General features: G+C 48.6%; 1 protein-coding gene and 1 long non-coding RNA gene across 3 annotated transcripts; one reads left to right on the top strand and one right to left on the bottom strand.

The window, feature by feature from the left end:
- Positions 1-2,323: 2,323 nt before the first annotated feature.
- On the bottom strand, positions 2,324-15,562 carry EFNA1 (ephrin A1). 2 transcript variants are annotated; one of them, XM_053368435.1, is made up of 5 exons: positions 15,217-15,556; positions 6,847-7,142; positions 5,900-5,965; positions 4,605-4,655; positions 2,324-3,506 (listed from the first exon to the last, which is right to left on the bottom strand). In XM_053368435.1, exons 1-5 carry the CDS (start codon positions 15,321-15,323, stop codon positions 3,391-3,393), a joined length of 636 nt encoding a protein of 211 aa, XP_053224410.1. In that variant the 5' UTR covers positions 15,324-15,556; the 3' UTR covers positions 2,324-3,390. The 2 variants fall into 2 exon arrangements, with proteins under 2 accessions (XP_053224410.1, XP_053224411.1); XM_053368436.1 differs by lacking the exon at positions 4,605-4,655 and having other exon boundaries at positions 15,217-15,562.
- Positions 3,439-8,188, top strand: LOC128403570 (uncharacterized). Its single transcript, XR_008327975.1, has 2 exons — positions 3,439-3,532; positions 8,123-8,188. It is a non-coding gene; the product is annotated as an uncharacterized LOC128403570 (long non-coding RNA).
- Positions 15,563-16,876: the final 1,314 nt, after the last annotated feature.

Below are 16,876 nucleotides of genomic sequence, written 5' to 3'. Positions count from 1 at the left end.
GCTAATGCCTTCTTGACGATTTACCCTTTAACAATTGCCAGTACAGTGGTACCTCAGGTTACATACGCTTCAGGTTACAGACTCCGCTAACCCAGAAATAGTGCTTCAGGTTAAGAACTTTGCTTCAGGATGAGAACAGAAATCGTGCTCTGGCAGCACAGCAGCAGCAGGAGGCCCCATTAGCTAAAGTGGTGCTGCAGGTTGAGAACAGATTCGCGTTAAATACGGACCTCCGGAACGAATTAAGTACTTAACCTGAGGTACCACTGTACAGTGGGATGCGGGTGGCGCAGTGGTTTAAACCACAGAGCCTTGTAGATAAATAGGTACCACTCCGGCGCAGGCTCCCTCAGCCATAAAGCAAGATGAGCGCCGCAACCCCAGAGTCGTCCGCAACTGTACTTAATGGTCAGGGGTTCCTTTACCTTTACCTAGTACGTATGTATTAAAAACGAATGTAAAGCAATGTAATTTTTGCAGAACTGTTCTGGAACTAAGCAAACTCAATGCAGGTGCCCAGATGTCACACATTTCCATTATTTTTTCACTCCTTTGAAAACCAAGTTAACTTGCTGCTGCTGCTGCTGCTCACAGCAGAAGTGCGAAACTCTCACCCTCTCCGATCACTGGAAGCCTTTATTCAGCAACTCCTCCATCTGGGGTTTTTAGAAACATAGTCCACACACTGTCAAGTGGATTTGTGCAGCCCTTAAGGACTAGAATCTTGGCAGGGGGTTGTTTAGAATGAAAGCAGGCAGTTCTCTCATATCCACGTGCCCCCACTTGCTAGTGCAATGTAGCAGAGAGATTGGAATCAACGAATACTCTGGTTTTAAACCAGTCCCTGATTAGCATCAACTTGCGACGTTAATCATTCACCAGGTCTCTGGTCCGTAAAATGGAAACAATGCTCAGCTGCTTTATGGAAAAGAAAGGTTAAATGGCCTCACTGACAAAATTAATAATTTAAAAAAACCTGTAGAAATACCAAAAAGCAGCCATTGTAGCATGCCCAAGGGAAGGGGGAGGGCGTCACATGATACACACTGTCCCAAAAGTATCTACAAAAGTAGTAAACCAATCTTAAAAGATCAGTAAAATTCCCCAAGTCTCAACATTTGACATTTTGTCTTACTTCCCTGGGTTTTCTAGGGAAAAAGTAAAAATTCAGGTGACAGAATATTTAACAGCAAAAGCTAGCCCAGGCTTCCTCAACCTTGGCCCTCCAGATGTTTTGAAACTACAGTTCCCAGCATCCCCGACCACTGGTCCTGCTAACTAGGGATCATGGGAGTTGTGGGCCAAAAACATCTGGAGGGCCAAAGTTGAGGAAGCCTGAGCTAGCCTGACTTGTAGGTTTTTGCTATTCTTCTTCCGTTGCTACAATTTTCCTTGTTCCAGCAAGGCATGTTAAGGTGGTGCTTGTTTATATGATAATTTTTAAAAAGTCTTCCTGTTTTCTGCGATATTTATTTTTACACACTCCACTTAGAAATGCGGATATTTAAGCGGTGCATTAATGTCTCAAATAACTAACTAAATAGTAATTATTATTTCAATCTCTTAGCTGCCCCTTCACCATCAGGTTCCAGGCAGCTAGTTACAGTAATAATAAAAAACCGCATTAAAAATCAGTTTAAAACAGATTAAGGTAAGAGGGTGGGTCCAAAAATATGTATCTGGTCTCAAAGGCCGGAGTGCATCTTCAGCAAAGGACTGACTGACGCTTTGTAATGAAGGTGGTGGACACATCTCTGTGGAAACTCCACAACTTTCAGGGGTCAGCAAACTTTTTCAGCAGGGGGCCGGTCCACTGTCCCTCAGACCTTGTGGGGGGCCAGATTATATTCTGGAGGGGGAAAAATGAACGAATTCCTATGCCCCACAAATAACCCAGAGATGCATTTTATATAAAAGCACACATTCTACTCATGTAAAAACACGCTGATTCCTGGACCATCCACAGGCCAGATTGAGAAGGCGACTGGGCCGGATCTGGCCCCCGAGCCTTAGTTTGCCTACCCATGACTTAGGCACTGCCGTGGACAAACCATGACACCCTGAACACCTGAGAGTAGTAGATATACCAAGAGGATCTGTAGGGGGAAAAGTGTCTCCAAAATATTCAAGGCCCAAACGGAGTCTCTGCCACTCAGACTGCAAATAGCCCATTTCCCACAAAAAACAGCCAATTCCACCACCAGGCCCCACCCCTCAATATTCAAATCACCTCCCATTCCCGGGCTCTGCCCCTACACCAGAGGTGACCTCCAAGTTCATACGGATCAGCACTGCAGCGGAGCACAAACACTGATGTAGCACGTTTCTTCTGGAGTTATTTATTCAGTATAAAAATATATATATATATATATATTTTACAGAGGTAAAAAGCTCTACAACATTATCTCCCCTTCCCCTCCGCACACAGAAATATATTTTTTTTGCAGTCTGTTCATTTCTCTGTCCTTGTGATTGAATATCACCGTGTGCCAAACAGGGGCATTGCCCTTTGCTGTCCTCAAGAGGTTTGCATACACAAGACACAAAATGTCCGCCATCCTGCCAGGCTTGAAAATGAAACCTTCCTGGGCAGAGGCAGTATACCAGAAGCTGATGGTGGCCATGGGTAAGCGGCACGGGGAGGACTGGTAGTGCTTCCTGGAGATAAATGGCTGACCACTGCCAGAAGCAGGATGCTGGACCAGGTGAACCCCTCAGTCTAACAGGGCAACACATCCTCAACACAACTGGTCTCCAGTTTGATCCTTTCAGGTACAAGGCAGCGGTCTTCTGAACTCTGGGCTTAGGCAGGGGGAAGAGTCGTCGTCAAAGCGGGGCACACAAAACAGGGGATTCCTCCCCACTCCAAAAATTCCAGGGCCTGCCTGTTTGATAGTCACACATATATTTTTTGCACTGTACATAGTCCCAAGGTAACTGTGTGTTTCCAGTTTCATGGTGTGCCCAAAAGTCCATAAGCACCACCAACAGGGCGCGATACAAGGTGCCATTCCTGCCCGCAGGAAACTCAAGAGCCACAACCTTTGTGGCAGGGCCGGATCCATTCAAGCTTTGTTTGCTGCCGGGGAGCCAAAGAGAGTCCCCCCAATCTGGTCCATGTCTGTTTGCTGGAGGGAGATATCTGTCCACAAGACCCCTCACCAGTCCCAGACTCCACCAGCCACATCCCTTGCAGAGCTGCTGGTGATTTGATCCCGGCGCTCACCCTGCTAAAACTGACTGGTGCACCGCCGCATCACATGGAGGCATTGCTGGCGCGTGGAGACTCACGTCCCCCACACCACACTGTGCTGGGTGTGTGTGTGTGGCGGCAACAGAACAGGCGCTGCCCCCTTTGCTGATGGCTTCATGCTGGGGAACTGGGTGCCATCAGGGCCCCTGCGGCATCAGCAGTGGCAGCAGGAGGAGGACGAAGGTGAAGGGGCTGCAGAGACGGGGGGCCGAATTGTGCCCCACGCTGCGAAGCATCGTTGCATCAGGGTCGTCTGCCGGGGGAAAGAGAGACAAGCAGGTGAGAAAAGGGTCTGGTAACCAGCAAAGTTGGGCACATAGGACGAGAATAATATGTGGCATGATGAGAGGCAGGACTACGAGGTGGAAAATGCTTTGGAATTCAGACCGTGGAAAGCCAAAAAGATTAAATTACAATTTGGCAGTCCAAGATTACAATTGGACTTTTTTATTTTTGTTGGATTTGATATGTTAATTGGATGTTCATATTGGAAATAAATAAATAAATAAATAAATAAATAAAAATAATTTATTATTTATACCCCGTCCATCTGGCTGAGTTTCCCCAGCCACTCTGGGCTGCTTCCAATCAAGTGTTAAAAACAATACAGCGTTGGAAAATTGGAAAATTAATAAACGCTTAAATAATAAATAATAATAATAATAATAATAATAATAATAATAATAATAATATGTGGCACGCAAAATTCAACCCAAATTCAAATCCTCTCCTCCTGAGCCACTTCCTAAACCCACTCACTTACGTCCTTTTGGAGGTCTGACGCCCTCCATTTTCCCTCGAGTCTCCTTCCTCACCACCATTTCTGCCAGCTCCTTTCTCTTCCCTGCCATACCCGCACCACCATACATTTAAAGCACTACGACGGCACTTTAAAAAGTCACGGTTTCCCCCAATGTATTCTGGGAAATCTTATTTGCTGAGGGAGCTGAGAGCTGATATGAGACACCCCTACCCTGAATTTCAGAACTGCAGTTCCCAGGCAAGAGGAACTGATTGTTAAACCACTCTGGGAATTGTAGCTCCGGGAGGGGAATAGGGGTGTGTCTCTCAGCACCTATAACAAACTACAGCTCCCATGAGGTCTTTGAGGGGAACCCACGACTGTTTAAAGTGGTACCGTAATGGTATAAATGCGTGTTGGGGCGTGTGGCCTCATTCTCACCACCCGTTGCCTGGGCCTGAGTGCGAGGGGGGTGGAAAAACAGCAAACGCAGGTCCAGAGGGGTCTCTTGTCAATGGGTCCCCTGCAAATGGCTGATTGTGCCGCCCCTCTTTGTGGCACCTCCACACACCCCACCCCTACAGAACAAACTCTCTCCCATGGACCTACCTGACTGAGGTTTCCCCTTCAGGGTGGGGCTGCGGCTGGGGGGCATCCGACCTAAAAGCGAATGGAGACACACAGTGAAGGCCGGACCCCAGGACACAGCCAACCTAAATATTGAGCCCATAGTTCTCAACCCCAGCTTAAATCTCAGCCTGCAGCCCCTGTTCTCTTGATGCGGGGCAATACCACTGGGGCAATACTATTTGCAACTAGGGGGCAATACCCCTTGCAAGGACCATGGAGAGCAGGCTTCCTCAAACTCAGCCCTCCAGATGTTTTTGGCCTACAACTCCCATGATCCCTAGCTAGCAGGACCAGTGGTCAGGGACAATGGGAACTGTAGTCTCAAAACATCTGGAGGGCCGAGGTTGAGGAAGCCTGGTGGAGAGGATGCAGGCAAACAGTTTTGAATACAGTGGTGCCTCGCAAGACGGAAAACCCACTAGACGAAAGGGTTTTCCGTTTTGGAGGTGCTTCGCAAAATGAATTTCCTATGGGCTTGCTTTGCAAGACGAAAATGTCTTGCGAGTTCCTGCGGGGTTTTTTTTCCTTCCCCCCCCTTTTTTCCAAGCCGCTAAGCCGCTTATCAGCTGATCCGCTAAGCCGCTTAACAGCTGATCCGCTAAGCCGCTTAACAGCTGATCTAAGCAGCTTATCAGCTGATCCGCTAAACCGCTTAACAGCTGATCCGCTAAGCCGCTTAACAGCTGATCCGCTAAGCCGCTTATCAGCTGATCCGCTGAGCCGCTTATCAGCTGATCCGCTAAGCCCGCTAATCCGCTGAGCCGCTAATGGGCTTGCTTCGCAAGACGAAAAAACCGCAAGACGAAGAGACTCGCGGAACGGATTCTTTTCGTCTTGCGAGGCAACACTGTACTGACGTGTGTCAGGTATTATTATTAGGCTCAAGAGCAGTCACATAAAAAAGTGGGGGGTGAGATTAGACCAGAGCATTGGCATCAGGTAGAGTATAAACCTTCTCCCCCTCTCTCACACATATAGTTATCCCAATTTATATCGCTCCCCACCAAACTGCCAAGTATCTCACCTTATGGAATAGGAAGTGGAGGGGAGACATGGACTCATATCAGATCTGTCTTATTTCTCCAAGGCAGCCTTCCCCAAGCTGGTGCCCCCCCCCATTTCACTGTCATCCCTGGCCCATTGGCCATGCTGGCTGGGGCTGATGGGCACCAGGTTGCAAAAGGCTGTTGCAGAACTTGGCAGATAGCATTTGCGGGCCGGACTAGAGACAGAGAGACAGACAGACGGACAGTGTCAGGCACTAGAAAACTCACCATTCTTTCCAACCACTATGACTTTCAATTTAAGGCAAGATTCTCCATGGTGATGGATAGGTTTTGCTAATAGGGAGGAATTGAGAAAGAGATTTTTATTGGCGAGAGTTGAAACAGCCAGGTGGTTTTGTTTAGGTATTGGGGGACATCTAGTCTATATGAATCTGAGACCTGGTAACTTGACACGGACTACAGAAGCTTTTGTTAATTTTTATTTACTGGTGCATCTATTTTGGGTGGGTAGGTGGAGGCTAAAATTATACAACACATAACTTATCTTCAATTCTTCAATTAAACTACACCCCACCACAGATCACCCCAAACCAGCTCCTCTTTCATTTGTTACCCTCCACCCAAATTAATTCATCAACAAATCCTGTTCCTATCAAGTTTGATTAGCCCCATTAACCACCCCCAAATTTCCTATACAGAAGTCATTTTAGTTTAGTTTAATCCGCAAAATTTATATCCTACTCAGTAATCCTGATCTATTTCCCTCAAATTAATTATCCGGCCCAAAACAAGAGATCTGGGGGCCCTCAACTCACAAACCCAACCCAATTCCCTGAACTGCTGAAAAATTCAGCCTTGACCTCTGGCTGAGATGAATTTAAAAGAGGGTTAAATTCCCCCTAACACAAACCTTCCTACCCCAGTGGATATTCTTAACCAAAACCACAAATGTTAGGAAAAACCCGTGACAGATCTCTCCTATAGGCCGGCCCTTAAAGTCCCATAACCAGGGCCTGTTAGAGATGAAAAGCACCATGTAGCCCTTAGGCTAGTTACTCTCGTTCCCAGCCTCCTTTTTCCCCATCTGTAAAATGGGCTTAAATAAGTGACCTTCCACCATCTCAGAATGACACAAGATAAGAAATCTTAGGAGCGCTAAAATGGAAAAATAAATGACAGCTGGTAAGGGTGGTTTCTCTGCCACGGACACTTACAGATATAATAGTACTCATGGCCCTCCCGGAACTCTTTGCCCAGCGTGAAGGGAGTGTAGCGCTGGAATTTCTCTGAAAACCGCTCAGGGCCGTGCAGGGCATCAGGCTTGTTGCACTCCCACCGGATCTGCTCCTTCGAGCGCGGTTTGCAGGTCTCGTACTCCTCCTGCTCCACCAGGTATAGGGTGTAACGTTCCATCGAGTGAGGAGCCACACTGCTGTCCTCGTAGTGCGGGCAGATGATGTCCAGGTAGTCGTTCAGCCGCACCTCGACGGCATAGCTATCCCACTGAAACCTGTATCAGGAGGAGGGAATGATAGCAACATTAGTGCTTGCACTCTAACGCCTGTGTAAACTTCCTCTAAGAAATCCTTACAAGCAAGCCTGTAAAGTAGGCACCTTCAGACAAGGTTGGTGGCAGTAGAACGGGCAGACACAATTTTGAAGTCGATACTGTTTCGTCTCCATCCTCCAATAACGTTAACGTTGCGAGAAACGTCTAGGAAATTCTTACAAACTATCTCCTAACCCCTTTGTAGAAGGCTTGTGGGCGGGGGGGAGAGCAGACACCGTTTGGAAATCGATGCCATTTCAATTGCCCCAGCACCCCAACGAAATAAAAGTGTCACATACAGTTCCATCGCCTCCCCGCTAATAAAATAAAAGTTTCAAGAAATCCTCACAAAACAGCCTTGCAAGATAGGAATCCCTTCGTAACTCCCCCCCCCCCCCCAATAGCTTCAACATCCCAGGCTGGAAAAGTAAAATTTACAACAATATGGCTATAACAAGGAATCAGCCAATTCTATTCAGATGAAAAGAGGGGAGAAAATGCACTTTAAAAAAAAAGGGAAACCCATTGATTCAGTCGCTAACAAAGTAACGCATGCTTTTCTATGGATTCCGTGTATTTCTTTCATACGCTGCTCAAAGGGAGCTTTTGTTAAGCTCTTCCTGTATATCTTTGAGATGGATTTTTAAAGAATAGAATAAAAACAATGCATACAAACAACTTCCTCAAAGTGGGAGACTGCTGAAACACCCCTCCCTCCGGGTAATTATTTGGGGCTGGCTCTTAACCTAAATCATTGCCACTTTATCCATTACCTGAATGTTATTATTTTCTTAAGCTGACCAAATGTGTTTAAATAAACCTTTATGCAACTCTCTCTTATATCTGCAAGGCAGATGCTCCATGTTATTCCCTCACCCCCCCAAAAAAAGAACAAACTTCAGCCTGGCCATTTGCTTAAAAAAATCCACTTTTTTTAACAGTGTTTATGAGCCTTGGAACTGCTGCACACACGTTAATCCGGCTGACATCTTTACAACAGCCCCAAGGTAAATCAGTTACATTATACCCATATTGCAGATGGTGGAGGGAGAAACACTGAGGCCAAAGGCTAATCAAGCAAGCCCATCACAGAGGGGAGATTTGAATGGGGGAGTCTGGACGTCACAACTTAGGTTGCAAACCTGCATGTGCTTAGTGATTTTATTTTTTTTTAAAAAAATAGTTTATATTAAGGATTTTGTGATACAAAACAAAGAAAGAAAAGTTGTGAGTAAGCCCCACTGAAGTCAGCAGGCTTACTTGTAAATTATCTGGAGATAATCTCCAGCAGCATAACCAGGTAGGATGGGGAATTTCTCCCTGCCTGAAATCTGGAAGAACTGCTGCCAGCCTGTGTGGACAATATTGAGCTAGGCGAGTGGTAGAAGGCAGCTGCCTCCATGGGCAAGTTTGCGGCGCGAAAGCTCAAGAAAGATTCCAGTCCTCACAGTTCAAAATAGTTTAAATGGGAACGCAGAAAGCTCCCTTATACGGAGTCAGAAAACTGACCCATCTAGCTCAGTGTTGTCCGCACTGATTGGCAGCAGCTCACCAGCAGGTGATACTCCCAGCCCTACCCAGAGATGCCATTGGGGATTGAACCCAGGATCGAAAGCAAATGCTCTACCCACTGAGCCCACACAAGAGCATTGCTTCCCCCTTTCAGGGCTGGCCCTGGAAGTTTGCTGGGCTAGCCCACATTCCCAGCAGAGAGCCAAGGTGTTTATTAAAGCCTCGCCAAGCCAGCTGTGGAAAGAGGGACTCCGCCCTGAGTCACAGAAGCTTTGGAAACCGAAAGACTCCTCGGGAGAACGAACCCACAAACCGGTTTGGCCGCCCGAGGCGGGTGGCAGGAGGCAGCAATGAAGGATCCACCTTATCTTGGCCTCAGGTGCAAAGATAGCAGCAGGGTCTGGGTTGGGGGGGTGCGCCCACCCACCCTCCATCTGTCTCCTCGCCCCAGGGCACCACCCAGAAGTCTTGACCCCCTGGAAGATCCCGAAGCAGCTGGCTGATCCTTGTCAAAACAGTGCAATCAAATGCAACAAGAAGGGCCAGTGGCCCTTCCGAGCCTCATCCATTTATTTCACGGCCCACTGGGTTGCCACAAGTCCTCAGATCAGCCGGCAAGACAACAACAGAAGTATCCTCTTAAAAAAAGGCAAGTGTTTTTAGACACTCCCCAAAAATAACAACATCAGCTATGAGCGAAAACCAGATTAACAACACACAGCGGTTTCTACATGTCTGGATAGGCTTGCCGAAAGAAAAATCGCTTTTAGCAAGCGCCCCAAAGGGTACGGGGAAGGCGCCTGCCTGATGTCACAAGGCAATGGGTGCCAATCCTGAGAGGTGCAGGGTGCTGTTCTGCAGGGGCACACCAGATGGTTATGGGGAGCCTCAACAGACCCTGAGCACCACAGCAGCTCTCCCCTCCAGCGGTTTCCAGCAACTGGGATTCAGAAAGGCTGCTAGCTGGTGGCAGAAGTTTTAGATGGGGCTGGCACCCCGAAATTCATGATCCAAGAGATGGCAAAGTGTAAAAATGAGTGATGCACTCAGGGACAACTGGTGCCTGATGACATCAGGTCCTGTGGTTGTGTTTTCGAAGGGTTTTTGCTTTTTTCTGTTTTTGGCAGGAGGGGGTTTATTAGCATGCAAAGGTTGGGCATTTAATTCTACACAGCAAAGATCTGACTAAGGTGATCGTTATCATTATTATTTCGCTTTTATTAGTGGCTGTCCCTTTTGCACCAGTGACCCAAAGCCACTTGCCGAGATAGCACAGCACCGATGTGTTGCAGTCAACTGCTTTTTACTTAAAGATAGGCGTGCTGAAATTAATGAAACCAAGTTAGTCAGGGTCGTGAATGGGTCTGCTATGAATAAAAGTGGAGTGCAACACGGAATGAGGAACTGTAGATTGGGGTGGTGAACGCAGTGTTACAAACTCAGGTATATAAGCTAAGCGCCATATGGCACCTTAAACCCTGGTTACCAGTGGCCACAATGGAATGTCTATCCGCCCGGGGATTGGACTAGATGCCCCATGCTGTCCTTCCAAAGCTACGATTCTGTGATCTCAACTGCAGAGCTTGGCTGTAGCTTGCTCTTACACAGCAATTCGCTTGTCCCAGTACGCAAGAAGGAGAAACACACAGGGGAAATGTGTTCAGGGAAGTTTTTAACGTGTGATATTTTACTGTATTTTTGGTTTTTATGGAAGCCGCCCAGAGTGGCTGGGGAGGCCCAGCCAGATGGGCGGGGTATAAATAATAAATTATTATTATTATTACTAACTATGCAGAGGTTTCTAAACTGTGGTCGCCAAACCTGGCACCCAGAAATCTCCACGTAGTTGCAATTGGACCCGCACCAGTAGCAAACACACCTGGCTAGTTTCGAACACTGGTCCTCCAGATGTTTCAGGCTACAGATCTCATCATCCCTGACCACTGGGCATGCTGGCTATTTGGGGCTCGGCAGGGCTGGCATTCAACAACTTTCGGACTCCATAATCTGCATGGGCTAGCGGCTGCTCCAGACAGTGATGAAGTTGGCCGTGAAAGGCAAAGCCATGATGAGTCCAATAGTTCTTTAAGGAGTCACAGCTGGGGAGCATGTGTCCCCCCAGATGTTCAACTCCCAATTTCCGTTGCTCCCAGCCTGGGAACTGTAGTTTAAGGGTGCTGGGAACTGTAGCTCCATGAGGGATAAGTTCCTTTTGGAAAGGAAGCAATGTGCTTTGAAAGTATGGCATGGATGTGATCACTGCTGTTTCTGACAACCAACAGGCCAACACAAAGTGATTAAGACTGCTCTCCCTGGGAGGAAACTGCCCAGACACAGCTGCCTCAGGGTTTTCCACCCTGCCAGAGGTGGCCACATCTGGGCCCTGCAATCTCCTCTGCCTGGACTCTCACCCGCCACAGCAACTGCCTCCTCCCTGCAGGGGCAGGAGCTGTACACAAAACACCCCCCTGCTGCACGCTCCATCCCTCCCCCCCAGCCAGGTTGGCATCGGACTTGGCCATCTCTTAAGCCTCCGTGCCAAAAAGACGGTTTCGCCTCCAGCGTCCTGGGCGGAAAAAACACACGTTAAAATATATATCTTAACAACATGTTGGTTTTTTTAAAAAAGGAGAAAGATTTCCTGCCCTGCGTGCCCTTGGCGCCTTCCCTTGGGCTCTCGCCAGCGCCGGGCGGGAAGGAAGAGGCCCACGGCTAGCAAGGAAGGGGGGAGATGGACCCTGGGAAAGGAAGGAGCGGCTGGCCAGCTGTGGCTTTGCTCTCTCCAACTTTCTCCAAGCTGATTCAGCCTTGCTGGCCAAGACCCACCACCTGCTGCCTGCCCCGCTTGAGAACTTTGCCCTCTTGGCAGTGCCAGCCGGCGGGTTTAAGGCCCCAGTGAAAGGCAGAGAAGAGGCCAGTAATATCTGCAGGGGGCAGACAGGCGCAACTTTGAAATCACCAGCCAATTCATCTTCTGCAATAAACTCCGCATATCATCCTCAAGGCACCTTTGCCAACCTAGCACCCGCCAGAGGCCAACTCACAGCCAGCCAACATGTCCAATGGTCAGTGGCAATGGGAGGTTTTTTTTGAATCCTGGAAGCTCCTTGATATTGAGTCGGATCCTTGGTGCATCTAGCCCTACCCCTAAAAATACACTAAGATTCTAGTCCTCATGGTTCTGAGTCCAATAGGAGCACAGAAAACTGCCTTATACAGAGCCAGCGTCTTCACGCACCTAGTCTGCACAGATTGGCAGCAACTCTCCAGCAGTTTCAGGCCAAAGTTTTCCCCAGCCCCTCCAAGAGATCAGTTGGGGTTGAACCCAGTATATTCTCCATGCAAAGAAGATGCTCTACCTGAGCTATAGTTGTAGTCCAGCGACATATTTTTTTCTAAATCCCCAAAGGACCTCACCACAGGCACGCCCCTCCCTAGGGCTTACAAGGCTGAAAAGTCCTAGCATCTCTTTTCCAGTGCCAAGCTGGGAACATTCAGTTACAAACAGACGAAAGGAACCTCTGCGCATTTGCAAAGTGCAATTCCTGCACCACTTATGCTACTGCAGAGAATCTGCCATGCGATGGGGATCATCCCCCCCCCCAGTTAACCCCTACAATGACCCTGTGAGGTAGGTTAAGAGTCTGCGACTGACTCCAGTAAGCTTCCTGAGTGGGGATTTGAACCCTGATCTCCCAGATCCTAGCCTGACATTCTAACCCAGGCTTACCTCAACTTTGGCCCTCCAGATGTTTTGAGACTACAATTCCCCTCATCCCTGACCACTGGTGCTGCTAGCTAGGGATCATGGGAGTTGTAGGCCAAAAACACCTGGAGACCCGAGGTTGAGGAAGCCTGCTCTAACCACTGCACCACACTGTCTTCCTAGAGTAGTTCTGCTATGGGGCAGCTCTACAAATTAAGCACGTAAATAAATACTGCATGGGGAAAGCCAAATGTCACTTAGAGAAGGATCTGAAATATTTCCCTTGAAGCCTGAATTTGTTTTATTCTGCATTTTTTTAATCTGATGTTTTAATGTGTTGTAAACCACTCTGAGATTTTTTTCTTTAGGACATAAAGCAGTATAGAAATGAATAATAATGAATTTCATTGCAAAATAAAAATGCTGCCTAGACTTTCCATTCTGGCGACCGCAAGTGAGGTTTAAGGTGCCATTTGGCAATCAGATTATATATCTGAATTTCGAACACTGAGGCAGAGCTCTGCTGGATCACAGATGCCTCTTCCAGGAATCTCCAAAGCAAGACCTGAGCTCAACCGAAAATCTCCCCATATGCGATTCCCAGCAGATAGCCTTAACAAACTTGCCCAAATCTCTTTCAAAGTCCAGCATTCTGCTTTCAGACGCTAACCCAACACCTCTGCTGTGTGCTCCCCAAGCAGGGCAACAGCCCTTCCTCCCTGCTGGCTGCCCCCACCTCCCTGCCAGCAATGTTATTCAGAGGTACACTGCCCCTAGGCATGGAGGGTTTACTTCTCCAATCACTCAGCCTATTACAAAGACTCAGCGCCAGCATTTACCAAAGCTCTGATTAAAGCAAGATCAGACCCACCCAAGGCAGCAACACAGAGCTGAGCTGACCCGAGGCCAGGGGGACAGGCAAATCTCACAAGCTAGCTGCCGTGGGGGGGGGGGGGAGGAAGGCCACCTGGAAAGGGCCAGCCAGATCCCTGGCCTTGAGGTTTGCACAACAGGACACAGATGTCTGTGCTTCTCACACACAGGCTGAATGAACAAAGGCACCAGAGCTCTCCCTCCCTCCCTCCCTCCCCTTACCTTCCAGCATAAAAACAATGGCTTAATGCGATTAACTCTTCAGTCCCCGGGAACTGGCTGGAAACCCTTTGCCCACCAATCTCCAGGCCTTTTAACAAATGGGAAAAACCTGCCATTATTCAACAGGTGAGCCCTCCCAGAGATGCGGGGGGGGGGGGTACCTGTTGGATTTCAGCCCAAGCCCCCACAGCTCTTATTAAAAAACAAACAAACCGCAACAACACCTTCTCCCTCCTTCCCTAATGCATCTTGTTGAGTCTATTTTGAGGGGGGCAGCTCCCCTCAAAAAACGATGGGCGTTGCCATTCAAATGGTGAGCCAAGTCATGTGATCGATTATGTGGGACCCCCCCCGCCCCAATATTTTATTAAAGTTGGCACCCCTGGCTGTGGGCCACTTTTAATGCCCCGCCCCACCCTCCAATTCCCAGCACGCAAACAAAAGCGCGATGTCTCCTACAGGCGCCATCAGAAGTACAGATCTGTAAGCTCCTTGGGGCAGAGAACCTGTCTTTTCCCTTTTCGGCCCTTTGCGCGTCATACATAAATTACAGTCAGCGTGACATAACTCATTAAAAACCACGAGCTCCTCAAAAATGCCATAAACCGGACCCGGGAATCCCAAGGTGCAAAGGGGGTGAAGGCGGCGTCCCTCTCCCCACCTCGGCAAGCAAAGGGTCCTTTCCGTCCGCACTGCCCTATCTTTCCCAGCAAAGACCTGATTCATGCCTCTGACACGGTGCCTAGGCCTACCGTGTGGATGTTTACGAATTCCAGCTTTTATGCCCAACCAGCCCCTCCTCCTTCCAAAGGTCCAGGAACCCACCCCTCACCCCCATTTTGCAAAGCTAAACCTGCCTCCTTCCAAGAAAGGGTAGCAGCAGAGGCAACCTGAAACATGAGGCTTGGGGGCTGGCAAGGGAAATCTGTGCCAGGCTGCCAGAGGTGGGCTGCCCTGGGTGGCCCTCGCCCAAAATGCAGACGCAGGAACAGAAGAAGAGTTTGCTAAGGCAAAGAGGCGGAGGGGGGGGGACAAGGGAGAAAAGAAAGGGAAAAACTTTCATCTGCAGAGCATTCACACCAGATTTAAAGGGCCAGCTGCCCCTTTTCCCTTAACAGGGGCAACGACCGAGGCTGGAAGGTAGGAGAGTGCCCAAAACCACCAAGGGGATGGAAGCAGAGTCCTATTTCCCTCCAACTTATCGCCACCCCTCAGAATCTCCACGGCCCTTCCCCAGATATATTCCAACTTCTAGGGAAAACGACCCCTCCATGGCTAACTTCTAACAGAAGGGGGTTTCTAGGCGAAACTCATTCTTTCCCTGAACATCCGCACGCTATCAAGAAACCTCTGCCCGCCCCCTCTGCAAAAAAGACACGCACACCTATTCAATACACGGCAAACTTTTTCAACAACGGGGCGATCATTGGCCAAGGCTGGCCGCGCTCCCCGCCTGCAAGGCGCCTCCAGTGGAACACCCCCTGAAACTGGACCCCTAAGCGTCCCCTGGGTGCCTGGTTAGAAGGCGGGGATCTCCAAATGCCATCCCTCCAACACAACCCCATTATCACAGGGTGGGGCGGGAGCGACGCCAAAATAAAGGGTCATGCCTTTTGTACACACGCAAAAAGTAAATTCTGGCTGGGCATTGGTGACGACGGTAACTCTCCAGCCCTGGCTACGAGGGCTTGGTTCTCCCCTCCACGCTCCCCCAAAACTCACTTGGGGTTGGTGCTGTTCCAAAAGACGGTGTGCCGCTCTCCGGACGCCACGCACAGCCCGCACCAGAGGCCCACCAGCGGGGCCCACAGCAAAAGCAGCAGCTCCATTGGAGAGGACGCCTGGGGTTCTCTCGTAAAAGAGTAGAAAACCAAAAGTGTGCTTGATGCGCCTTTACGCACAGCCGCGGCACAGTGGCGCCTGCTCGACGGCGCGGACAAGCGCTCTCTCCAGCCTGCTCCGCCCTCGCTTCGCGATCTCGCTCTCTCTACAAGCTGGGCAGCTTGCCCAGAGCCGAGCTTTATACACCAGGGAGGCCCCCGCCCCGGGCTGGGCTGGGTGGGGCTGGTTAGGACGGGGAGGGAAGGCGGAGTAAGAGCAACACTCGCTGCGGAGACTTTTGCGCGCCGAGAGATATAGACAAGGAAAGAGCGCGGGAGAGACCCGCTCGGAGTCAGGCTCTCACACACCCCACCGCTAACAACAACAGCCGCTGCCACGCCCTGGGTCCTTGCACGTGGGTCAGAAAGCAAAACACAACAGCAAAGCTGTCTGCTTTTTCTTGGCGCCATCTGCGCTACAGTTTTTAAAAGGCATGATGCCGCTTTTAAAACAGTCTGGTTCCCCTCCCCTCGAAAGTCCTGGGAACTGTAGTCTGCTGAGGGGACTAAGAGGAGCTCAGAACTACAGGTCCCAGAGAACAGTTGTGGACCAGCGGGATTAAATTTACGGCATGTAATGCCTTAAGAGAGAATATTATGAAAATGATGTATAGGTGGTACATGACCCCAGTCAAGCTTGCAAAAATCTATCATTTGCCCGATAACAAATGTTGGAAATGTAAAGAAAATGAAGGTACATTCTTTCACCTTTGGTGGACGTGCCCTAGGATTAAGGCTTTCTGGGAAATGATATACAATGAGTTGAAAAAGGTATTTAAGTATACCTTCTTGAAGAAGCCAGAGGCCTTTCTCCTGGGCATGGTCGGCCAAGTGGTGCCAAAGAAGGACAGAACATTTTTTATGTATGCTACAACAGCAGCAAGAATACTCATCGCAAAGTATTGGAAGACGCAAGATTTACCCACTCTGGAAGAATGGCAGATGAAACTGATTGACTGTATGGGATTGGCAGAAATGACTGGCAGAATCCGTGACCAGGGAGAAGAGTCGGCAGAAGAAGATTGGAAAAAATTTAAGGACTACTTACAGAAATATTGCAAAATTAAGGAATGTTGAATGATGCTGGATTGAAATTGAGTGGTTTCTAGCTGTAATGATATAAAGGAATATGAAAAAAAAGGATTGGATAGAAAACAAGGTGTTATTATAAGCTGTAATGCTTTAAGTTAAGGATTTGCTGAACAAATAATTTGAAATGGAATACAAGAAGGGGAGGTATGAGGAGGTCAGAGAAATATGTTATGGAAAAGTATGTATTATGAACTATATGTTTTTTTAAATTTTTTTGTTTGTTTTTTGTTTGCATAAAAAATTGGAAACTTTAATAAATATCTCTTAAAAAAAACACCCAGAACTACAGGTCCCAGAGTTCCCCGTGAAGCGGGCTTGGTTGTTAAACTACTCTGAGAATTGTAGTTCTGTGACAACACAGTTCTCCTAACACCTCTCAGTACCCCTTCACCACCTGCAGCTCCCATAAT

This window comes from Podarcis raffonei, chromosome 16 (assembly GCF_027172205.1).
Source record: "Podarcis raffonei isolate rPodRaf1 chromosome 16, rPodRaf1.pri, whole genome shotgun sequence".
NCBI classification, from domain to species: Eukaryota; Metazoa; Chordata; class Lepidosauria; order Squamata; family Lacertidae; genus Podarcis; species Podarcis raffonei.
The sequence above is the reverse complement of the archived record's forward strand: the minus strand, read 5'-3'. Positions and strand labels throughout refer to the sequence as shown.